Source organism: Lithobates pipiens, unplaced genomic scaffold (genome assembly GCF_037356315.1).
Source record: "Lithobates pipiens isolate NorthernLeopardFrog02 unplaced genomic scaffold, aLitPip1_a1.2 Scaffold_1, whole genome shotgun sequence".
Taxonomy (NCBI): Eukaryota; Metazoa; Chordata; class Amphibia; order Anura; family Ranidae; genus Lithobates; species Lithobates pipiens.
The window spans coordinates 203,753,490-203,778,403 of NW_027507685.1; the positions used below are offsets into that span (position 1 = coordinate 203,753,490).

General features: G+C 47.4%; 2 protein-coding genes across 3 annotated transcripts in view; both read right to left on the reverse strand.

Moving 5' to 3' along the window:
* The window catches only part of LOC143982171 (rho GTPase-activating protein 11A-like), a 90,273-nt gene that overhangs the window by 57,577 nt on the left and 7,782 nt on the right, over positions 1-24,914 (reverse strand). The gene's annotated exons all lie outside the window — the stretch shown is intronic.
* LOC143982164 (lamina-associated polypeptide 2, isoforms alpha/zeta-like) lies at positions 8,542-24,088 on the reverse strand. Of its 2 annotated transcripts, none has more exons than XM_077480637.1 (2): positions 23,967-24,088; positions 8,542-13,771 (listed from the first exon to the last, which is right to left on the reverse strand). In XM_077480637.1, the coding sequence occupies exon 2, from the start codon at positions 11,709-11,711 to the stop codon at positions 8,865-8,867; it is 2,847 nt and encodes a 948-aa protein (XP_077336763.1). In that variant the 5' UTR covers positions 11,712-13,771; positions 23,967-24,088; the 3' UTR covers positions 8,542-8,864. The 2 variants fall into 2 exon arrangements, with proteins under 2 accessions (XP_077336763.1, XP_077336773.1); XM_077480647.1 differs by having other exon boundaries at positions 11,708-13,771.

Here is a 24,914-nt window from a genome sequence, read left to right on the forward strand (position 1 = left end):
ATCGTGCCTGGGGGGGGGTGTCTATAGTATGCCTGTGAAGTGCCACGTGTTTCCCGTGTTTAGAACAGTCCCTGCACAAAATGACATTTAAACGGAAAAAAAAAGTAATTTCAAACTGCTTGCGTTTTTAATGTAATATCTGGTTCCGGCAATATGGATGAAAATCATTGAGAAAAATGGCATGGGTAGCCCCCCTGTCCATTACCAGCCCCTTTGGGTCTTGTATGGATATTAAGGGGAACCCCGTACCCATATTAAAAAAAGGAAATGCGTGTGGCCCCCAGGCCCTATATACTCAGAACAGCAGTATACAGTCGGTGCAAACAAGACAGGGACCGTGTAGATTTGTTGTGTTAAGTGGAATCAGTGTGGAATTTTGAACTGGTACATTTTTAAAGTTAAAAAAATCTATTTTTAAGCTTTTTGGAAAACATAGGGAAGGGTTATCACCCCTTTATAATTTTTTTTTTACCGTCCGTCTTTTTTCATCTCACTTCCTGTTGTCTCCTTCCATTTGCAAGTAGGGGCCTGGATGTTTGAAAGTAGGGGCCTGCCCTATGTGCTCTGCAGAAATGGCGGAACAAGGTGTTGGTGTTGCCACAAAATTGTAAGCCCTCAAAGTGACTCTTGGTGGGCGCTGGAGCGCCCTGCTGTGAACGATTATATCAAGAATTGTAATTACATGCCATTGTTGAACAGTGATAGAAAAATTTAACTTTGGTGGTTGTGGTGCTGGTGCCACAACACTAAAAGTCCTCACAGTTACTCTGGGTGGGCACAGGAACGGGCCCTCCTGTGAAATATTATATCAAGAATTGTAATTACAAGCCCCTGTTAAACAGGGGCTGAAAGATTGGGCTGCTGGCACTGGTGCCACAACACTGCAACCTCTCCCATATACTCTAGTTATGGTGCAGGAATGAGCCCTGCTGCAAAGAAATGCATCAAAAATTTTAATTAAACGCCCCTGTTAAACAGGGGCTGAAAAATCAGGCTGGTGGCATCACCCAGAACCAAAAATGGTCTTCCAACATATCAGTGGAGGAGGAAGAGGATAGACAATCAACATAACAGGACAGTCACTCAGCATCAGCATAGGCAGTCTAGAAGGGATGTGAAATTTCAAAAAAAATTATTCGGTTACATCAGCTTCCGGTGCTTGGTAGCTGTGGGTGATCCAAGACTGATTCATTTTGATGAAGTCTGACCTTGCCCCTAGGTATTCCTGCACCATGTAAATCAGACGCTGGCGATGGTTGCTGGAACTGATCATACCTTGGGGCTGCGGACTAAAAAATTGTCTGAACGCATCGGTCAGGCGGCCACCTTCTCCACCGCTCCTTCTGACCGATGCCTCAGCAACACGTTGTCCAGGACCAGGAGTTTGTAACCTCCCAGTCTCTGGGAACGCGTTGCACAGACCTTTCTGCAAGGCCTCCCGGAGATGTCTCATCCTCTGCGATGGCAAGATAAGGTCAGCAACCTTACCCTTGTATCGTGGATCAAGGAGAGTGGCCAGCCAGTAATGGTCCCTCTCCTTGATCCAAAGAATACAAGGATCCTTCCGCAGGCTTTGCAGGATCAGGGAGGCCATGCAGCGTAGGTTAGCTGAGGCATTCGGTCCGGAGTCCTCTGGGTCACTAAGGACAACATGATCCGCAGCTACCTCCTCCCAGCCACGTACAAGTCCACGGGTTTCTTGGGACTGTAAATCATCTCTACAAGACTGCTGCTGATGCGTGCCAGCCTCCACCTCCATGCTGACACAATCATCCTCCACATCCTCATCCTCATCCTCCGTGATGGGTGGCACAGCAGGAACACTGTCTGGATAAAGGGGGCCTTGAGAGGGAAGGAAGTCCTCCTCTTCCTGCCTCTGTTCTGCCTCAAGTGCCTTGTCCATTATTCCACGCAGCATATGCTCCAAGAGGTGGACAAGAGGTACAGTGTCACTGATGCATGCACTGTCACTGCTCACCATCCTTGTGGCCTCCTCAAACGGTGACAGGACAGTGCATGCATCCCTGATCATGCCCCACTGGCGTGGTGAGAAAAAAAACCAAGCTCCCCTGACCCTGTCCTGGTGCCGTAGTTGCACAGGTACTCATTGATGGCCCTCTGCTGCGTGTGCAGCCGCTGCAGCATGGCCAACGTTGAGTTCCACCTGGTGGGCATGTCACATATAAGGCGGTTCTTGGGCAGGTTCAACTCCTTTTGGAGCTCAGCCAGCCGAGCACAGGCATTAAATGATCGGCGGAAATGCACACAGACTTTCCTGGCCTGCTTCAGGACATCCTGTAAGCCCGGGTACCTGCCCAAGAACCGCTGCACGACCAGGTTAAGGACGTGAGCCACACAGGGCACATGGGTCAGTTGTCCCTATCGGAGGGCGGAGAGGAGGTTGGTGCCATTGTCGCTAACCACCATTCCTGGCTTAAGCTGGCGTGGCGTCAACCACCTCTCGGCCTGCCCCTGCAGAGCTGACAAAACATCCGCCCCAGTGTGGCTCCTATCCCCCAAACAAACCAGCGCAAGCACGGCATGGCATTGTTTTGCCTGCGTACTTGCGTAGCCCCCGGAATGCCTACAGAGCACTGCTGGTTCTGAGGACAGAACACTGGAAGAGGCCATGGAGGAAGAAGAAGAGGAAGGGGTGGAGGAGAGAGGTGTGTCACAACCAATAGTAGCATTTTGGAGGCGTGGTAGCGGAACAACCTCCAACACTACTGCTATCCTTCCCAGCTGCCAGAAGAGTGACCCAATGGGCCGTGAAAGACAGGTAACGTCCCTGTCCATGCGTCAGCGGTAATATGCACCTTACCGCTGACCGCCCTGTCCAGCGAGGCAAGGACATTGCCTTCCACATGCAGGTAGAGAGCCGGAATCGCCTTCCGTGAGAAAAAGTGGCGTTTGGGGACCTGCCACTGAGGAACCGCACATTGTACAAACTCACGGAAGGGGGCCAAGTCTACCAACTGAAAAGGCAGCAGTTGAAGTGCTAGAAATTTAGCCAAGCTAGCATTCAACCGCTGGGCATGTGGATGGCTGGTAGTGAACTTCTTTCGGAGGTCCAGCAGCTGGGGCAGGGACATTTGCCTGCTATAAATGGGACGTGGGTGTACTGCTAGCAGAGTGCCCGGAAGCACTTGGCTGTGACACACCTAATTCTACACCTTCATTCCTCTCAGAGCAGGTTTCAGAGAGGACTGAAGGTCTAGTGGGGTTGGAGATCCCAGCTGATGAGGAGCAAGGAGAGGTCCACTTTGTTCTTTGGTGTGGGTCTTTGAGGTACGCTTGCCAACGAGCTGCATGGCAGGTCAACATATGTCTGGTCAAGCATGTGGTGTCCAAGCGGCTGATATTTTGGCCACGCGAGATACGCTTGAGACATACGTTGTAAATAGCAGTGGTGCGATCTGGTGCACTCGTCTCAAAAAAGGCCCACACCAAAGAACTTTTAGAATAACGCGCAGAGGCAGCGCCCTGCACAGGCGGAGCTCTGCGGTGTGATTCAGTCGGTGTGCTGCCCCTAAGCTGGCCCCCAGAGGGCATCCTGCCTCGTTGGACATGTGCCTCCTTCTCCTCTCTCCTACCAGGCACCCACGAGGAGTCAGTGCCCTCATCATCCCCTCCCTCTTCATCGCTGTAGCAAACCTGGCAGTATGCTGCAGTTTGTGGAACATGACTGCCAGATTGCGGTCCTTCTTGAGCATCCCCTCTCTCTGCGCTCACGCTACTGCCTTCCTCTAGCTGAGTATCATTATCAGAGCCTACAAAACACTGGGCATCTTCCTGGAGCATGTACCCAACACTGTGCTCAAAGAGTTCAGGAGACTCCTCAGGAGGACGTGGTGGGTCTAGGGAAGGAGTCACTGATGAGGACATTGAGGAGGGAAGACGATGCGTTGGCAGCTGCTTTGCTAGTACCCTGAGCCTGGGTGAGAGAGGATGAGGAGGATGAAGAGGGCTTGGTCATCCACTCTACCAAGTCTTCAGCATGTTGCAGCTCAACATGTCCAGCTGCCGAGAAGGACAAGCGTGTCCCATGGCCACGTGCTGATGATGATGCACTGCGTCCACAACCAGCACTGTTGTCTCTAGACACAGAGCCTGCTTCCCCTCTTATCGGCTCGCGCCTGTCTGCCTCTCCTTGTTGGCCTTCCAGACATGGTAATGGCCTGAAGGGAGATGGGAAAACCAGAAACTGGGTAGTGTATATTGTGCTGGAGGCACACAACACCCACTAACTCCTGCAGATGGCAGATGGCTCAATTAGGGAAGAGCTTTATAGGTGGATATAACGGTGTATACTGTGGTCAGGGCATGCAGAATCTCCTACAACTGACTGCAAGCTCTATAAAAGAGCAAGATAGCTAGCTATATAGGTGGATATAACGCTGTATACTGCGGTCAGGGCACGCAAACAACCACTACAGAAGAGCAAGAACGCAAAATCGGCCGATAACAAACGGTGTATACTGTGTTGAAGGTACACAGAACACCCACTTGCTCCTACAGACGCCAACACACTACACAAGGCCGCCGCGCTGGCGGCCTTATATACAGTGGTGTGAAAAAGTGTTTGCCCCCTTCCTCATTTCCTGTTCCTTTGCATGTTTGTCACACTTAAGTGTTTCGGAACATCAAAACAATTTAAACAATAGTCAAGGACAACACAAGTAAACACAAAATGCAATTTGTAAATGAAGGTGTTTATTATTAAAAGGTAAAAAAAAATCCAAACCATCATGGCCCTGTGTGAAAAAGTGATTGCCCCCCTTGTTAAAACATACTATAACTGTGGTTGTCCACACCTGAGTTCAATTTCTCTAGCCACACCCAGGCCTGATTATTTCCACACCTGTTCACAATCAAGGCATCACTTAAATAGGAGCTGCTTGACACAGTAAGGTCCACCAGAAGATCCTTAAAAGCTACACATCATCATGCCGAGACCCAAAGAAATTCAGGAACAATTGAGAAAGAAAGTAATTGAGATCTATCAGTCTGGAAAGGGTTATAAAGCCATTTCCAAAGCTTTGGGAATCCAGCGAACCACAGTGAGAGCCATTATCCACAAATGGCGAAGACATGGAACAGTGGTGAACCTTCCCAGGAGTGGCCGGCCGCCCAAAATTACCCCAAGAGCGCAGCAACAACTCATCCAAGAGGTCACAAAAGACCCCACAACAACGTCCAAGGAACTGCAGGCCTCACTTGCCTCAGTTAAGGTCAGCGTTCATGCCTCCACCATCAGGAAAAGACTGGGCAAAAATGGCCTGCATGGCAGAGTTCCAAGGAGAAAACCACTGCTGAGCAAAAAGAACATCAAAGCTCGTCTCAATTTCTCCACAACACATCTTGATGATCCCCAAGACTTTTGGGACAACATTCTGTGGACCGATGAGACAAAAGTGGAACTCTTTGGAAGGTGTGTGTCCAAGTATGGCGTAGAAGGAACACTGCATTTCATAAAAAGAACATTATACCAACAGTAAAATATGGTGGTGGTAGTGTGATGGTCTGGGGCTGTTTTGCTGCTTCAGGACCTGGAAGACTTGCCGTGATAAAAGGAACTATGAATTCTGCTGTCTACCAAGAGATCCTGAAGGAGAATGTCCGACCATCTGTTCGTGTACTCAAGCTGAAACGAACTTGGGTTCTGCAGCAGGACAATGATCCTAAACACACCAGCAAGTCCACCACCGAATGGCTGAAGAAAAACAAAATGAAGACTTTGGAGTGGTTTTGCCAAAGTCCTGACCTGAATCCTATTGAGATGTTGTGGTATGACCTTAAAAAGGCCGTTCATGCTCGAAAACCCTCTAATGTAACTGAATTAGGACAATTCTGCAAAGATGAGTGGGCCAAAATTCCTCCAGGACGCTGTAAAAGCCTCATTGCACGTTATCGCAAACGCTTGGTTGCAGTTGTTGCTGCTAAGGGTGGCCCAACCAGTTATTAGGTTTAGGGGGCAATCACTTTTTCACACAGGGCCATGATGGTTTGGATTTTTTTTCACCTTTAATAATAAACACCTTCATTTACAAAATGCATTTTGCGTTTACTTGTGTTGTCCTTGACTATTATTTAAATTGGTTTGATGTTCCGAAACACTTAAGTGTGACAAACATGCAAAGGAACAGGAAATGAGGAAGGAGGCAAACACTTTTTCACACCACTGTAGTGTGAGGCGTGTACTACACAGCCTGAGCTATGTTTGGCCACAGGCATCCTGCCTGTGGCCAATCATGGCTCTCCTCGCTGCCGGCGCTGTGATTGGCCAAGCATGCGGGGTCACAGTGCATGCTTGGCCAATCATGAGCCAGCAATGCACTGCGATGGCGCAGTGCATTGTGGGCCGTGAGCGCCACACGAATTTGGCGCGAACGGCCCATAACGTTCGGAATTCGAACGGGCGAACAGCCAATGTTCGAGTCGAATGTATGTTCGACTCGAACACGAAGCTCATCCCTACTCAACACCCAGCATCTCGATGGACCTGGGGCTATGATGCCCTGTAAATCATAAATTCGAATTATATTCATTGAAATAGTCCAACCAAGTTTCCATGTTGAATTGCTCGTCCACGACAACAAACAGCAGATTGTCTATGAAGTGACAATAAAATATTGTATCTTTGCAGTGGGGACAATTCAATCCAAAAATACTACCATCTCCCACCATTGGCCAGTGATGGAGAAAAACTTGGCTCCCATCGAGGCACCGCACATCTGGAGATAAAATTCACCAAACATAAAAAAAAGTTATGTGTAAGCAAAAATTCAAGGCTCAATAAAATAAACTCCTGTAGCAAAAAGGAAAAACCAATGTTCCGCTGGAACCTACTCTGGACACCTCAAGGGGTGGCTCCTCTTTATCCAGCAGAGGATTGAGGTTTATTCGCTCACGTCTCCATGACATGCAGTTGATGGATGTCTGGAGAATCGCTCACCCGCGGGAAAGAACTTTACCTACTATTCTTCCGTACACCAAACGTACTCCAGAATTGATCTGTGCTTCATTGATCATCAACACCTACCGATTATCGTGAAGTCGAGCATTGACTCCTCTCCCCTGTCAGATCACGCACCGATCTCGTTAACCATTAAAGTAGAGTCCATACCCCTGAAGTCCACTAACTGGAAATTGAATGAGGATCCGATAGCCGAGGAGGCGGATAAAAAGGTGATGGGTGACCATTTAGAGTTTTATTTTAAGACTAATGTGAGCCCTGACGTCTCTCCGGGAGTGTTGTGGGAGGCCCACAAGGTGTACATTAGGGGTAAGCTGATGGAATTGGGGTCTAGGAAAAAGAGGGAGCGCATGCTACACCAATCCACCTTGCTGCGTGACATAGCAAGCTTGGAGCGCCAACATAAACTGAACCAGACCCCGGCCCTTTTCCATGCCCTGACGGAGAAGCGGGAGACCCTAAAGTCCCTTCTTCACCTGGACCAAAAGCGACGTTCTCGGTTGGTGGCTCACCGATTTTATGAGTGGGGGGATAAACCCAGTAGGTTACTGGCCAACTCGGTGCGACAGCGTAAGAACGCGGCGTTCATTGCTAAAGTTAAGACCCCCTCGGGAGCCCTGGTGTTTGACACCCCCCGCATAGCCCGTACGTTTCGGGACTTTTATCAACGGCTGTATCAGGTGCACCAGGACGTCCGCGATGGGGATACACGGGGACGCCTTATCCGGGACTATCTGGCCTGTGCCGCCCTCCCCACGCTCTCCGCGGAGGTCTTGGCTTCCTTGGAGAGTGAGTTTACGGCAACGGAGCTTCTGGGCGCCATGAAGAGTATGGCCTGTGGTAAAGCCCCGGGTCCTGACGGCCTCACGGTGTTTTATTATTGAGCGTACGCGGACATATTACTCCCTTACTTAACCGATTACGCTAACGTGACCTCGACTGGCGGAGGCCTTCGTTCGGAAACCACTCATGCCCACATCACGGTTCTGCCCAAGGCGGGCAAAGACCCCAGTGATTGCGCGAGCTACCGTCCTATCTCGCTCTTGAACATCGACGCAAAGATTTATGCTAAAGCCATAGCGAACCGGCTGCTCCCCTTGATACCTCATTGGATCTCGCGGGACCAGACGGGGTTCATCCCTGGGAGGGAAGCGCGGGATAACTCTCTTCGCACACTTTCACTGATGGCGTATGTGCGGCGGACTTCCCAGCCCACCCTGTTACTCTCCACGGATGCTGAGAAAGCGTTTGACAGGGTGGACTGGGACTATCTTATGGCTACGCTGGTGCACCTAGGTATTGGCCCCTCTCTGCGCTCTAAAATATCGGCGTTGTACCAACACCCCACTGCTCAAATACGGATTAATGGCACCCTTAGTGACCCCTTTACCTTATACAATGGCACCCGCCAGGGATGCCCACTCTCGCCAATTTTGTTTGCGATTTCCCTGGAACCCTTCCTCTCTCTCATCAGACACAACCCGAATATACATGGCATAGCGGTAGGCAAGACGGAGCACAAATACGCAGCATACGCTGATGATAACTGGAGTTAGTACTTACCGGTAACTCCTTTTCCGGTGGTCTTCCAGGACAGCCCTTGAGAGATGGAGCTCCTCCCATCGACCCAGGAAACACATTGCCACAGTTCAAAAGGCGGTCCCTCAGGTCCCTGGTCAGTCATTCACCAAGAACCGAAGGATGGAACTGAAAAACATATAAACCATAACAGGTAATAACATTAGTACATCATTATAATCAAATAAAGGGTGGGATCGTGCTGTCCTGGAAGACCACCGGAAAAGGAGTTACCGGTAAGTACTAACTCCAGTTTTCCCAAGTGTTCTTCCAGGACAGCCCTTGAGAGGATCCCCAAGTACTTACCAGATTAGGGGGGGACCACGGCCTGGAGGACTTTCCTCCCAAAGGCCTGATCCTGACTAGACATTAAGTCCAGTCGGTAATGCCTTGTAAAGGTGGAAAAGCTTGACCATGTGGCTGCTTTACATACCTGCTCCGGGGTGGCACCAGCTCTTTCTGCCCAGGATGCAGACAACGCTCTTGTGGAGTGAGCTTTAACACCCTCAGGAGGATCTCTATTCAAGGCCTTATACCCCTCTGCTATAGCTAGCCTAATCCATCTAGCTATGGTTACTTTTGAAGCTTTCTGTCCCCTACGCTGTCCGGAGAAAAGGACAAAAAGGGAGTCTGAAATTCTGAATGGATTTGTTACTTTAAGGTATTCTAGAATACACCTCCTCACATCCAATAAATGAAAACGTTCCTCTTTCTCATTTGCTGCATTTTGACAAAATGAGGGAAGGACAATATCTTGGGACCTATGGAAGCTAGATGCTACCTTTGGTAAGAACCCAGGGTCTGTCTTTAGAATGACTCTGTCTTCTAGGATCTGTAGAAAAGGTTCCCTGATGGAAAGGGCTTGGATTTCACTGACCCTACGGGCTGAAGTGATTGCCACCAGGAGTACTGTCTTAAATGTAACAAGCCTTAAGGAGGCCTCCGAGATAGGCTCAAAGGGTGACCCCAAGAAAGCTTTTAGTACAACTGCTAAATCCCAGGATGGGACTTTGGTGACTCTGACTGGCTTGCGTCTAGCGACTGCCTTACAGAATCTAGCGACAAAAGGATTTTCCTGTAAACGTTCATCTAGGTACACACTTAAGGCAGCTATCTGTACCTTAATGGTACTTAGGGTTAAACCCTTGTTTACACCTTCCTGAAAAAACTGTAGAATATTAGCCGTGTTTATGTCACGGCTATTCAACCAGCTATTAAATTTTTGCCAGACTTTTTTGTAAATAGCCCTCGTGACTGGTTTGCGACTCTGTAGTAAGGTCGCAATTACCTCATCTGTCAGGCCCTTACTCTTTAAGATTTCCTCCTCAGTAACCACGCCGAAAGCTTCAGTGTGGCGACCTGTGGATGGTAAAGAGGTCCCTGCGACAGGAGGTCCTGTCTGTAGGGAAGCCTTAGAGGTGGACAATCTGTCAATTGTAGCAACGTTGTGAACCATGGTCTCCTGGGCCAAAACGGTGCTACTAGAATCAAACAGGTTTTTTCCTTGAGGAATCTTGCTAGGACCCTCGGAATGAGATGAAGAGGGGGAAAAGCATACGCCAGACTGAAAGACCATGGAGCTTGCAAGGCATCTACAGCCAGGGGCCGATCTCCTGGGTTTAGCGAGAAAAAATTTGGAACCTTTGCATTGTTTTTGTTCGCAAAAAGGTCTACCTCTGGTTTTCCCCAGTGATTTGTTATGAGATTGAATGCCTCTGGGTGTAAGGACCATTCTTGGTTCGAAATCTTTTGTCGACTCAAGAAGTCCGCCGTGTTGTTCAGCTCCCCTTTCAGGTGGACTGCAGAAATGGATTCCAGATTGGCTTCTGCCCACTGGAAAATGTGTCTGGCTACTACCATCAAACGAGGACTTTTGGTACCTCCCTGTTTGTTTATGTATGCTACAGCCGTCATATTGTCTGAACGGACTTGTAGATGGTGACCCTGTATTGTGGGGTGAAAGGCTAAGACCGCTCTCAGGATTGCTGTTAGCTCTTTCCAGTTGGAAGAGAAACATTTCTCTTCCGGGGTCCACTTGTCCTGGACCCAGCTTGAGCCGAGGTGGGCTCCCCAGCCCCAACTGCTCGCATCTGTTGTCAGTGTTGAAGTGATAGGAAGGACCCAATGAACCCCTTTGTTCAGGTTCTCCCTGTCCTTCCACCACCAGAGGGAGCGTTTTATCCTTGAGGGGATCAAAACTTCCTCCTCCAGATCTCTGCCCCTTAATTGTTCTAGCAGAAACCCCTGAAGGTCTCTTTGGTGGAACCTGGCCCATTGTACGGCTGGAATGGCTGCTGTCATAAGACCTAAGACCGACATTACTTCCCTCACTGTACATTTGGGGCTGCATTGAAGAAAAGATATTCTCTGCCACAGATTCAAAATCTTTTCTTCCGGCAGTATAATTTTTTGATCTACTGACTTGATCCAGTAACCCAGATACAGGATCTCCTGTGTTGGGGTTGTCTTGGATTTCTCCTGGCTGACAATCCACCCTAACCGACTCAGGCTGAGTTGAGTCAACTCCAGATCCTGAGAAAGACGACTCTCCGAGCGTGCTGTTAGGAGTAGATCGTCTAGGTAGGGAATAATTGAGACTGACTGAAGCCTCAGTGGAACTAAAGCCTCTCCGAGAACTTTGGTAAAGATTCTTGGGGAGGATGACAGCCCGAAGGGAAGCGCTCGGCACTGAAAGTGGTAAACCCTTGTGTCTATCTGTACTGCCATTCGAAGGAATTTCTGGCATTCCTCCTTTATTGGAATATGCAGATAAGCATCCCTTAAATCCAGGGTAGCCATAAACATCTCTTTCTGCAGGAGATTCTTTATGGAGTAAATGGACTCCATCCGAAATCTCTTGTAACGGATGGAGCGATTCAATGGTCGGAGATTCATAATTAATCTGAATCTTCCTGACGGCTTTTTTACTACAAAAATGTGAGAGTAAAAACCGTCTCCTTGTTCCTGTATAGGGACTGGTGTCAATACTTCTTGATCCACCATCTCCCCTATCAGTAAGGGTAAGGCCCTGGCCTTTTCTGAGTGACTTGGAAGTTTTGTCACTACAAACTTTGAAGGAGGGCGGCTGTGAAACTCCAGCGCATGACCCCTTTTTATTATGTTTAAGACAAATTCGTTTGAAGTTGTCTCTTCCCATTGTGGAAGGAATTGGCTTAATCTTCCTCCCACAGGGACCCTGGCATCACTGGGGTTTGGGATCCTGATTGGGGCGGCTAAACAGTATGCCCCCTTTTCCTTTCCCTTTATGCCCCGACCAATGTTTTTTGGGGATTGAACTCTTCTCTGGTTTAGAGGGTTCTTTAAAGGGACGAAAAATTTTTCTTTGAAAATTTTTCTTTTTTGCGGGAAAGGTTTTCTTTTTATCCGCCGTCCTTTCTAAGGCGGAGTCTAATTCAGGCCCGAAGACTAAGTCTCCTGTAAAAGGGACGCTGCACAGGCGGGTCTTAGACGCCGTGTCTCCCCCCCAGGTTTTCATCCATACTGACCTCCTTGCTGCCACTGAAAGTGCTGCTGACTTAGCCGCAAATTTTACGGAGTCCGTGGAGGCGTCAGAGATGAAACTGGTGGCCTTAAAAAGCATAGGGAAGGATTTCAGAAGCTCCCCCCTAGGAGTGCCTGCTTTTAAATGTTCTTGAAGTTGCGACAACCAGAACTCCAGGTTTCTAGCTACACAAGAAGTGGCTAGAGCTGGTTTTAAGCCTGCCATAGAGGCATCCCAGGCCCTCTTTAAGACAATGTCAGTTCTCCTGTCCATTGGATCTTTCAGGTGACCCATATCTTCAAAAGCCAGATCAGCTTGTTTTGAGATTTTGGACAAAGGGGCGTCTAGTTTAGGATTTTTATTCCAGACCGCCTCTGGGCTCTCATCAAAAGGGAACCTTCTCTTAAGGGATTTAGGAAAGAAAACCTTTTTATCTGGTTCAGACCACTCCTTAAGGACAAGGTCAGAAAGCACCTTATGTATAGGGAAAACCCTTGCTTTCTTTTTCCCCAGAGCCTCATACATTTGATCATGTCTAGATAACTGAGTTTCTTCCTCCTCAATTTCCAGCGTATCATAGATAGCCCCCATTAGCTCATCTACTTCCTCAAGAGACAATCTATACTTTGAGGCTTTGGATGTTACTTGATCCTCTTCCTGACCCGAGTCAGTGTCAGAGGAATCGGGGCTAATCAACGTGGGGCTAGGCTCCCTGATCATACGGGGCTCCCCTGAGCTGGGTGTTGTAAGGCATGGTGAGGAAGAGATTATAGTTGCTTTACTCGTGGAGGCAGCTGCAGCTGATCCCACGTCAGTGATTAACTCCCGGAGGGACTTAAAGGTCGACGCCATTTCCTCTTTAAAGGAGCCCAAAAACTTTGCTAAAGGGGAATCTGCCTCAGATTTAAGCAAGCTTGCAATGCATTGCTTGCATAGGGCTTTGTTAGAGCCAGAGGACAACCTATTCCCACAATTAGGACACTTTTTGCGGCCTGTCTTGTCTTCCCTTGGGATATCTTTAGCCTGAAATAAGAAGACAAAGGATTTCTTAGCGTCAGCCCCATGTCCCTCCTTCAATCACCAAGTGCAAACAATCTCACTGTGAGTAAACCGCCACCGTGGGGCACTACAGGACCCAGCCTACAAACACCACCACTCCACCAGAGTAATAGCATGCCCAGCAGCCTACCTGGGATTGGCTGGTGCCTGTCTCCGCCGGAGTATCCTGGGGAATAGCCTCCATGGTCCCCCTCTGATGCTCCCGATCCCGCCGCTAGTCCGGTATTGCTGGACGCTGGTCGGGCTTCACAGGCACAGCGCTGGCTCTCCCTCTCCTCCTTGTACCTTTAGAGACCCGGAACCGGAAGTCTCGGCACGCAGTGATGACGCGGTTCCGCCGGAAGTGACGCTCGGCGTCTCCGACCCCACCGCAACAAGGAGCTGAGATGGAGGTTCCACTCACCGCTCCTGGGGGAAACCAGCGCCATTCTGCCCCTGGCCACCTCGGCACTGGAAGGAGGAGGGTAACGGGTCTGCTCCGAATCAGCTGGACGGTACCCGAGCCGTTTAAAAAAGGTATGGACCCAAAACTGCAGCCAAGGAATAGGACCCGGTCCCTCATGGCTACAGGTTCTCAGGCAGCCCCTGAGAGGGGCCTTCAGGTTCCTGGCAACATGTTCCTCCGACGGAGGAAACACAAATGACTGACCAGGGACCTGAGGGACCGCCTTTTGAACTGTGGCAATGTGTTTCCTGGGTCGATGGGAGGAGCTCCATCTCTCAAGGGCTGTCCTGGAAGAACACTTGGGAAATATTGTTTTATGTACAGCAACCATTGATCACCCTCCCCAACCTCATGTCTGAGTTCTCGAATTTTAAAATCAATATGTCCAAATCGGAACTGTTAAACATCTCTGTCCCCTCCAGACAGGTGTCCCACCTGAAACTGAACTTTCCCTTTACTTGGCAGATGAGCTCCATGAAATATTTAGGTATTCAACTCACGCCCTCCCTGTCGTCCCTTTTCCGTGCTAACTTTATACCCCTGCTTAACACACTTAGGTCAGATATCCAGAAGTGGTCCCAGCTACGGCATTCTTGGTTGGGCAGAATTGGGCTGGTTAAGATGAATTTGCTGCCCAGGGTGCTCTTCATGCTTCAGATGGTCCCGTTTGGGATACCGGTGGGTTTCTTTACTACTTTGACATCTCTGGTATATCGATATATATGGCATAGGAAACGTCCCCGACTGCCTAGATCTCTCCTCTCTCGCCCTAAATGCAAGGGGGGCTTAGCAGTGCCAGATTTTAAGCTGTATTATAGATCCATTGTGCTGACTAGGCTCACTGATTTGAAGTATTGCAAGGATACGAAACTTTGGGTTACTCTAGAATCGGACCTGTGCGGTGCTGAACTTTCCACGATGATGTGGATCCCGAGAAAATTCTGGACTCTCTTGCCTACTACGTCTCCGCTAACGCATTCATCCTTGATGGTCTGGGACTCTCTCTGTAGGACTCATGGCTGGTCGTATAACTCCCCCCTGATGCCTTTGGTGGGACACAATTTCTTCCCGCCTGGTAATATGGACCCCCAAACTCATCCCTGGCGGCTGGGCAATAACATCTACCTGCATCAAGTCGCCGGCCCCTCCGGCGTTGTGTCACTTTCTTCCATCATGGGTGACTCCCCCATATCATATATGGACCGTTGGAAACACCATCAACTGCTGGACTTTGTTCGCTTGCTCCCTAAACCCTTACGCTCCTTGGCGGAGCTTACACCTGTGGAAACCGCATTTGCCGCCACCAGCCCAATTGAGAGGCCGGTCTCGTTCTTTTATCAAGCTCTGCTGTTCCTCACTTCTACTGGCACTCCCGCATTTCTACGATACTGGGAAAGGGAACTGCATACGGATCTTACACCGACTCGGACGTCGCAAATTCTGACCCTGGCACATACATCCTCCGGATCCTCTAAAGCGGCAGAAATGGCGTATAAACTTTTGACCAGATGGCACTACACGCCTGTGGTGTTACACAGGTTTTTTCCTCAGTCCTCACCACTGTGCTGGCGGGAGTGCGGAGAGGAAGCTACTCATGCTCATATTTGGTGGTACTGCCCTAGGATCCGTCCATTCTGGCTGGCGATTCTATACTGGATTAAAGAGATCCAGGGCTGGGAGGTCCCCAACGACCCGTGGTATGTTCTGTTTCACTGCACAGGGAAGCCAACAGGCCCTTATAAGAGGTCAATTACACCCCACCTTCTTAATGCCGTGAAAACCCTCATCCCACAGTTTTGGAAACTGAGGAAGATCCCCACGCTCCGACGTTGGTTACTCAACGTGGATACCACCTATTACATGGAGGACATGACTCTCTCCCTCCGTGGTAAATCTGAACTGGCAACGCAGATCTGGGCCTGTTGGGTTGCCTTTAAATACTCCTCTAATTATGCAGACATAATGTCTCAACCATTGTGATGTGATTGTAACTTTTGCAGTTTCTAGTGTTATTCTGCGGCTGATATCAGAGGTGGACCTGCCTCCCTACCCCCCCCCCCCCACTTCCTCATCCCTCTCACTTCTCTATGTCTTTTGCTTCCTTGCTTCTCTTTCTCTTTTCAGTCTCTATCTCTGTCCCTGGTATTCTCTCTTTAATAACAGAAGAGTGGTATGTATTTTTTTATTGCCACAGAGTTTGACTGGTTCCAGCGGCGGTGGTACCGTTTACCTGATCCTGCGTCTTTGCAGGCCTGATGGTGGTTCAGGTTTATAAACTGCCTATAGTAGCTAAGCCCTCGAGGGCAGTATGTGGCTCTGAGCCTTGGTAACTAATGAAGTAATACCACTGCCCCCTATGTATATATGTTGGTTTATGTATTGCTTACTATACTATTGTACGTGCCTCTTTTCTTTAATAAACATTAATTATATAAAAAAAAAAAAAAAAAAAAAAAAAAAAAAAAAAAAAAGGAAAACCGACCTGATCTTTTAAGAAAAAAATGAAACTGCTTGTATGCCCAGGGAATGTGCTATGGATGAGTAGAGACTGGACACATCACATGTAACCCGATTGTAATTGGGCTTCCATGCAAAGGCTTTCAATTTTATCAAAAGGTGTGTGGTGTCTGAGAAATCCTGGTAGATCACTAACCAGAGGTTGTAATCATCTACCCATTAGCCAAGCGTTCGTTCAGTGATCCAATACCTGCAACAGTTGGTCTACCAAAAAGGGGATCTAATCCCTTGTGGATCTTTGGGAGGTGATGGAACACTGGTGTGATCGGGCAGTCAGGAATGAACATATCCCTTTCTTTCTGTGTGAATATGCCTGAAAGGACAGCACTGTCTAAAACAATGGATAGTTCATTCCTGAACGATTTGGCGGGGTTCCCCCTACGTTTAAAAAGGTAGGTGCTAGTGTCAGTCAGTTGCCTCAGTGCTTCGTTTTTATAGACACCAGAGTTGAGGACAACCACTGTGCCACCCTTAGCCACATTCCGGATAGTGACGTTTGTGTCATCACTTAGACTCTTAAAGCGGAGTTCCACCCAAAAATGGAACTTCCACTTTTCCAGTTTCCCCCCCCCCCTGGTGTCACATTTGGCGCCTTTCAGGGGGGAGCAGATACCCGTCTAATACACCCACTGGTATCTCTATGCCACTTCCGGCGCCTTCTCCGCCCCCCCCACTATCTTCCGGGAGACACACAGGTCCCAGAAGACAGCAGGGACAAATGGGATAGCGCGAGACGCACATGCGTAGTAGGGAAGCAGGAAGTGAGCCTTGGAGCACAAAGAACTTGTAAAGTGCCCCACCCCCCGATTGCTGCTGTCCTGTCCAGGTATGTCACTCTCTCTTCTGGCCTAGTCTCAGAGAGTGTCCTCAGACTTACCACTGCTGAGACTGCTGCTGCTGTTCATACTAGGTAATCGTGAGTCAATGAGAGACTGTCTGTTGTTCTGTGTGGCAACTGGCAAAGTATGCGATTGAGGCTTGCTTGCGTTACAGACAGTCCAGCTTGGCCCCGGCAAGCTTGTTGTGGTGCTCACTGGCTTACGGATTCAGCAGTTGGCACCATAACAGATCTGTCAATGCCAGAACCAAGCTGGACTTTCTGCTGCCCTCAGTGGCATGCCTTGGCCCTGTTTTACCCCTGGCTCATACATATGCATTACAGGAAATGCTGTGATCCCTGTGCGTTTACCGCTCCGCATTGCAATCGCTGTGTTTTTGATCTGCTGTGGAAGGCAGCACACTCACTTTTGTGAAGGAGATCTGGTGCAGGGAAACACGTGCACGGCGCATGCGCGCGATCGCGCTGCGCGTGCACGTCGGTGGCGGCGTGTTCCCCGGGAACACTGCTCGTCACCGACGCTGGTAAACAGCCATTGGCCGGCTGTTTACCCACGTGATCGGCTGTGATCCTTTCACAGCCGATCACTAAAATGAAAAAAAACCGCGGTAACGAGATGTTACCGGGTTGTTCTCCTCACACACCGATCGTGTGTGAGGAGGAGATTGCGGTAACATCTCGTTACCGCCTAGTGTACACCAATCACACTGATTGCCGCCACCCCTCAATAAAGAGGACCTGTCACCACCCCTCATAGTACCTGTCAATCACGGCCCATCAGGGCACCCAAGTACCCGTCACGGCCCATCAGGGCACCCGTCACGGCCCATCAGGGCACCCGTCACGGCCCATCAGGGCACCCGAGTACCTGTCCCGGCCCATCAGGGCACCCGAGTACCTGTCCCGGCCCATCAAAGTACCCGAGTACCTGTCCCGGCCCATCAAAGCACCCGAGTACCTGTCCCAGCCCATCAAAGTACCCGAGTACCTGTCCCAGCCCATCAAAGCACCCGAGTACCTGTCCCAGCCCATCAAAGCACCCGAGTACCTGTCCCAGCCCATCAAAGCACCCGAGTACCTGTCCCAGCCCATCAAAGCACCCGAGTACCTGTCCCAGCCCATCAAAGCACCCGAGTACCTGTCACAGTTCATCTCAGTACCCGAGTACCTGTCACAGTTCATCTCAGTACCCGAGTACCTGTCACAGTTCATCTCAGTACCCGAGTACCTGTCACAGTTCATCTCAGTACCCGAGTACCTGTCACAGTTCATCTCAGTACCCGAGTACCTGTCACAGTCCATATGAGTACCTGTCACTGCCCTTCAGAGTACCCAAATACCAGTCACCAGGCCATCAGAGTACCTGTCACCAGGCCATCAGAGTACCTGTCACCAGGCCATCAGAGTACCTGTCACCAGGCCATCAGAGTACCTGTCACCAGGCCATCAGAGTACCTGTCACCAGGCCATCAGAGTACCTGTCACCAGGCCATCAGAGTACCTGTCACCAGGCCATCAGAGTACCCCAGTACCTATTTGCAGCCCATGTCTCAGAATATACGTTGGGGTGTTTGCTTTCCAAAATGGGGTCATTTTGTGGGTAATTGCACTGTCCTGGTGGTCCAGGACCTTCAAAAGTGTGATAGGTAGGAATGAAATGAGATGTGTAATTTATGCTCCTAAAATGCCTGAACGTACTACTACTACTAATGTTCGGCCTCTCTATGTGGCCAGGCTGTGTAAAAGTCCTACACATGTGGTATCGCCATACTCGGGAGGAGTAGCAGAATGTGTTTTGGGGTGTAATTTTTGCTATATACATGTTATGTGTTAGAAATATCTCATAAATTGACAATTTTGTGTAAAAAGAAATGCGCTTTAATTTTTTTCCACATATTCCAAAAGCTTCTGGAAAAAAAATTAACCATTCAAAAGACTCATTATGTCTCACAGATTATACGTTGGGGTGTTTGCTTTCCAAAATGGGGTAATTTTATGGGCAATTCCATTGTCCTGGTACTCCAGGGCTTTCAAAATTGTAATAGGTGAATGAGAAATGAAATGCGTCATTTTTGCTCGTAGAACGTCTGAAGGTACTACATCAATGTTGGTGCTCTGTATGTGGCCAGGCTGTGTAAAAGTCTCACACATGTGGTATTGCCGTACTCGGGAAGAGTAGCAGAATGTATTTTGGGGTGTAATTTGTTGTATGCATATGTTGTGTGTGAGAAATAACTTGATAATATGACAATTTTGTATAAAAAAAAAAAAAAAAAAAAAAAAAAAAAAAAAATCTTCATTTTGCAAAGAATTGTGGGAAAAAATGACAACTTAAAAAAAAAACTCATCATGCTACTTACTTAATACCTTGGAATGTCTACTTTGTAAAAAGGGGTCATTTGGGGGGTATTTGTACTTTCCTGACTTGTTAGTGTCTCAAGAAATGAGACTCACCTGATGTACTGAAGGCCTGATCAGATGTGATCAATTTTCAGCGATTGGCACCATAGTTTGTAGACTCTATAACTTTCACAAAGACCAAATAATATATACTAATGTGGGTTATTTTTACCAAAGATATGTAGCAGTATTAATTTTGGCCAAAATGTATGAAGAAAAATTACTAATTAGCAAAAATTTATGACAAAGAAAAAGGCATTTTTTTCACAAAATTTACGTTTTATTTTATTTATAGCACAAAAAATAAAAAACTCACTAGTGATTAAATACCACTAAAAAAAAGCTCTATTTGTGTGGAAAAAAGGACGGAAGTTTCATATGGGTACAGTGTTGCATGACTGAGTAATTGTCATTCAAACTGTGAGAGCGCTGAAAGCTGAAAATTGGTCTGGTCAGGAAGGGGGTGTAACTGCACTGTATTGAGGTGGTTAAAGAGAAGTCATTGTATTCAGGGCTGGTCATTTTTCAGTTGATAGATTTTTTCTTTTTATTCTGTGATTAACTGAAAATTAAGTTAATGTGAACACAGGGAGTGTGCTGCCTTCCACAAGATGGTGCCCTTTGTACCTGCCCAGTAAGATTGGCTATTACAGGGCACCATCCTGTGGTAGGCAGTGCATTCCCCCCCTTTTTTTTTTTAATCTGTAAAAGTTAAAAGTCAGCGAGTGCTCAGTCGGACAACATGGTGCACTTTGCACCATAATAGCCAACCTTACTGAGGATTGCAAAGGGCACCATCTCCTTGTAGGTAGGTAGGCAGCGCACTCACTTTGCACCTATTCTGTTTGGATTCTAATATTGGACAATAGCCAACAGTGTTCATAAACACTAGAATAAGGAAAAACTGAAATCAGGTTTGATTTTCTAAAGGACCTGATAAAATACAATTAAGGATGTGATTGCTTACTAGGGGCAACACATACCGTTTTTCCTTTTTCCAGTCTTTTTAATTTTGGTGCAATTTATTTAAAAAGACTTACTTAGTACTGAACCCCCCAGAAGGAGAAGGAAAAAAAAAAAAAGAGAAGGGGGATCTACGGCCCTGGAGCAGGTAAAAAAAAAAAAAAAAAAAAAAAAAAAAAAAAAAAAAAAAGGTATGCACAGGCCAATAACACCAAATAAAAAAAGGTAATTACCACTCCAGGTGGTATTGCTCGTGTTAGCCCGTCGTAATATATAGGAGATGAAGGGTTTCGGCTCAGCAAAGTCAAATGGCAAAAAAAAAAAAAAAAAAAAAGAGAGAAAAGGACGGCCCCACGAAACTAAACATCTGGAGTTATATGGACACCTAGATCATGGGGGCCTCACGTGACATGTGGCCACATTTAGGTTGAGGATCAATGTTCTTATTCCACACATAATATAAAACCGCTATGTCCCTGACCTGCCTTTTCTATCATGTAAGGGTCCCCATTTACACGTATGTATACATCCATGTGTGTGTCTATCATCACCTTATGTCATGGGTAAAGCATTTTGCTTCGTTTTGCTTTCATCTTGAACGTCGCACATCGATATTTAGCCACATACACAGAACGATATGTATACACACATTTTTATATTACATGTTTTGTTTTGCACATTTATCAATGTTTATACCTCACTTAATGGTTTTATTGGGTATTTGGCAGACACATGAATATCGTATGTTATGTATTTTATCTAGAAATCTATTATATATATATGGAGTGCCAAGGAGAGCGATCTGTTGCAGCCCACTAATCTAACCCTGAATTTATAAGGTCACTCCAATATATGTTTATTATTTAGTTCCCTTTTCTTTTATGGGTTGAAATGATTTAATATATTGGTTGCCTTGATCGCCTCCGTGATTACTCCTCCCCCCACATGTGTGAAAGGTTTTTGCAGGACTACAGCTGATCGCTATCTGGATTAGATATAATTGGGCAGGTGACCACCATATATTATTTTGTTGTGTATAAAAAAAGATTGCGATTGGTAGTCCTACAGCTACGATTAAGCGCTGTTAACAGTGCGAAACGCGCCTGCTATCATCTGGACCTGTGTCTCTGATTGATGTATGGATTAAGCTTCTTTTAATAAAGGCATTATTTTGGAGTGTGGCCGTCCCCTTCTCCATTTTTTTCTACCGGTGGTGTCATGGGGGGGGGGGGGGAGGGGAGAGAGATAGTGCCCCATCGATGATGACAGTAAGGGGGGGGGGGAATAGTGCCCCATCATTGATGACAGTAAGGGGGGAGGGGAATAGTGCCCCATTGTTGATGACAGTAAGGGGGGAGGGGGAAATAGTGCCCCATCAATGATGTCAGTGGGGGAGGGGAATAGTGCCCCATCATTAGGGTTTTTAGATGGCTGGGAAGCACTGTTGGGGATACTATGGAGGGCCGCAGACCCTGCAGCAGACTTGGGGGGGGGGGGGGATTGGGGGCTCTCAGGAGGCACCTATGGGAGGTTGGAGGCTCTGGGGAAGATTAAAGAATCTGCAGCTGGCTGGAGGCCCAGTAGAGGAGAGTTCCTATCCAGTGGTTTAGATCTAGTGCCCATGATATGGAACTTTCCTGATTATATTAGTGAAGAACATTCGACCTGGAGAGAAAATAGCCTAATAACATTTGATTTTCCCCATCATTTGCACAGAATGAATTTCAGTTTTTCAGGATGAATAGCTCTGCAATTCGTTTTTTACAATTATACCCCGAAGCATTTAAAAGATTGGCGACAAGATGGGAAATCTAGATTTGGTGTTTACATACATTTTACGTTACTTTTACATGTAGATCTGAAAACAAAAAATGATGGTAAGAAGGCAGTCACCAACAGGCTGTATATTATAGCTAATCTTGTTCTTTGGGTGCCGATGTGCTCACACAATGCATCTCCCTTCCCCCTCCCCAGCACTACAGGCTGACCAGATAAGTGTTGCTTAAACATGATCCTCACCCTCTGTGGTCATCTGATGCCATTTGTTCCTCTCTAGCTGGGAAATCTTGCTACACCAGCAAAGCTTTGCACAATATCACACATGACACACTAAATAGAGGAAAAGATCTCTCTGAATGGTTACTGTAATACACCCGGATAAGCCGGATGACAGAGAGGACCCCCCTCCTCCTCCCCGTCATAATCTGAAACATTAGGTGTGACTATGCAAGAGCAACACATCATCATCATCTCAGCATTTCTAGGTTTACCTGATTCTAGTAAATGAAGAGGCAAATTTCCCTAAAGACTATGCAATAGATAGAGGGAGGATGTGCCAAAACCCAACCTTAAAAAAAAAGTAGATACACGGATCTCAAATAAATAGATCGGTTAGGAATGTGCAAGAAAATACTTGTCGATCCTGCCAGAATTATAATGATCGGATATATTCCTGTGCTCTCAGCATTGTTACTAGCAATGTCAGAGGACTACAAAACACCTCCTCCATAATATGGAGATATAGGAGTGCGGGGGTGTCCTGTCCTAGGGTAATAATATTTCTACTCCATAGATAGAATATGCCACCAGAGAACAGGAAGTTTGTTACTGGCAGGATCACCGATAAAAAAAAAAAAAAAAAAAACACCATGCATGTGGTGCACATCTGGTAGGGCTGGACCGGACCACTACATGTTGCAATATATAAGATTATTTGTTCTTGGGTTTAGGTACGCTTTAAATTGGAAGCAAGTCCTTTTTTGGCACTTGTACCTACCGATGCCTCTATAATAAGGCTTACCTGTAGGTACAGTGAATATCTAATAAACCTGCAAGGTTTAGGAGATATTCACACTGCATGCAGCCGGGGATGTCACCGGAGCATGCACTCTGAAGGGAGGATATACCCATGCCGTCCCTTCAGTACTCCGCTCGCATGTGTGGGAGTGATGTCATTGCGGCGCGCCCAATCAAATGGCCGGAGGACGAGAACCCAGGTGGAAGACTGGGTGGAAGACTGGGTGGAAGCACCTGGCAACAGTGACAGTGCAGAGCTGTGAAGGCCTTGTTCTACGGTAAGCATTTCATAATGTGCTAGTATGCATACTAGCATATTATGCCTTTACCTTGCAGGGTTTAAAAAAAAAAAAAAAAAAAAAAAAAAAAAAGCTAATGTGGTTTTACTACCACTTTAATAACCCATCTATGCCAATTATAGTATTGTACTCTGATTTCAGAGTGATAATATACCAACTCCATGCAGACAGTCTTGCTGGGGACAGCATGCAGTTTGTACATCATCCTTGTATTTTGTGCAATTCCTGTAGTGTTCCATTTACTTCCCACGGCCTAAAAACATTGTAGTCATGAAATCTGTCCAAACTGGCTGCAGAATGCATGAGTGACACACAGAGAATGTGGTAAGAACATTGGATTGTAAACGCCTTCAGGGCTCATGAAGTTTGCTCCTGCCTTTGAAAGGCTCTACAAAAAAGTGACAGAACTATTTCAATGACATAAAAAAAAACAAATGACTAAAACTGGAGTTAGTACTTACCGGTAACTCCTTTTCCGGTGGTCTTCCAGGACAGCCCTTGAGAGATGGAGCTCCTCCCATCGACCCAGGAAACACATTGCCACAGTTCAAAAGGCGGTCCCTCAGGTCCCTGGTCAGTCATTCACCAAGAACCGAAGGATGGAACTGAAAAACATATAAACCATAACAGGTAATAACATTAGTACATCATTATAATCAAATAAAGGGTGGGATCGTGCTGTCCTGGAAGACCACCGGAAAAGGAGTTACCGGTAAGTACTAACTCCAGTTTTCCCAAGTGTTCTTCCAGGACAGCCCTTGAGAGGATCCCCAAGTACTTACCAGATTAGGGGGGGACCACGGCCTGGAGGACTTTCCTCCCAAAGGCCTGATCCTGACTAGACATTAAGTCCAGTCGGTAATGCCTTGTAAAGGTGGAAAAGCTTGACCATGTGGCTGCTTTACATACCTGCTCCGGGGTGGCACCAGCTCTTTCTGCCCAGGATGCAGACAACGCTCTTGTGGAGTGAGCTTTAACACCCTCAGGAGGATCTCTATTCAAGGCCTTATACCCCTCTGCTATAGCTAGCCTAATCCATCTAGCTATGGTTACTTTTGAAGCTTTCTGTCCCCTACGCTGTCCGGAGAAAAGGACAAAAAGGGAGTCTGAAATTCTGAATGGATTTGTTACTTTAAGGTATTCTAGAACACACCTCCTCACATCCAATAAATGAAAACGTTCCTCTTTCTCATTTGCTGCATTTTGACAAAATGAGGGAAGGACAATATCTTGGGACCTATGGAAGCTAGATGCTACCTTTGGTAAGAACCCAGGGTCTGTCTTTAGAATGACTCTGTCTTCTAGGATCTGTAGAAAAGGTTCCCTGATGGAAAGGGCTTGGATTTCACTGACCCTACGGGCTGAAGTGATTGCCACCAGGAGAACTGTCTTAAATGTAACAAGCCTTAAGGAGGCCTCCGAGATAGGCTCAAAGGGTGACCCCAAGAAAGCTTTTAGTACAACTGCTAAATCCCAGGATGGGACTTTGGTGACTCTGACTGGCTTGCGTCTAGCGACTGCCTTACAGAATCTAGCGACAA

Bases quoted from the DNA above. Each gene is read 5' to 3' on its own strand.
- LOC143982164 (XM_077480637.1), bottom strand. From the start codon at position 11,711: ATGGGAAGAGACAACTTCAAACGAATTTGTCTTAAACATAATAAAAAG.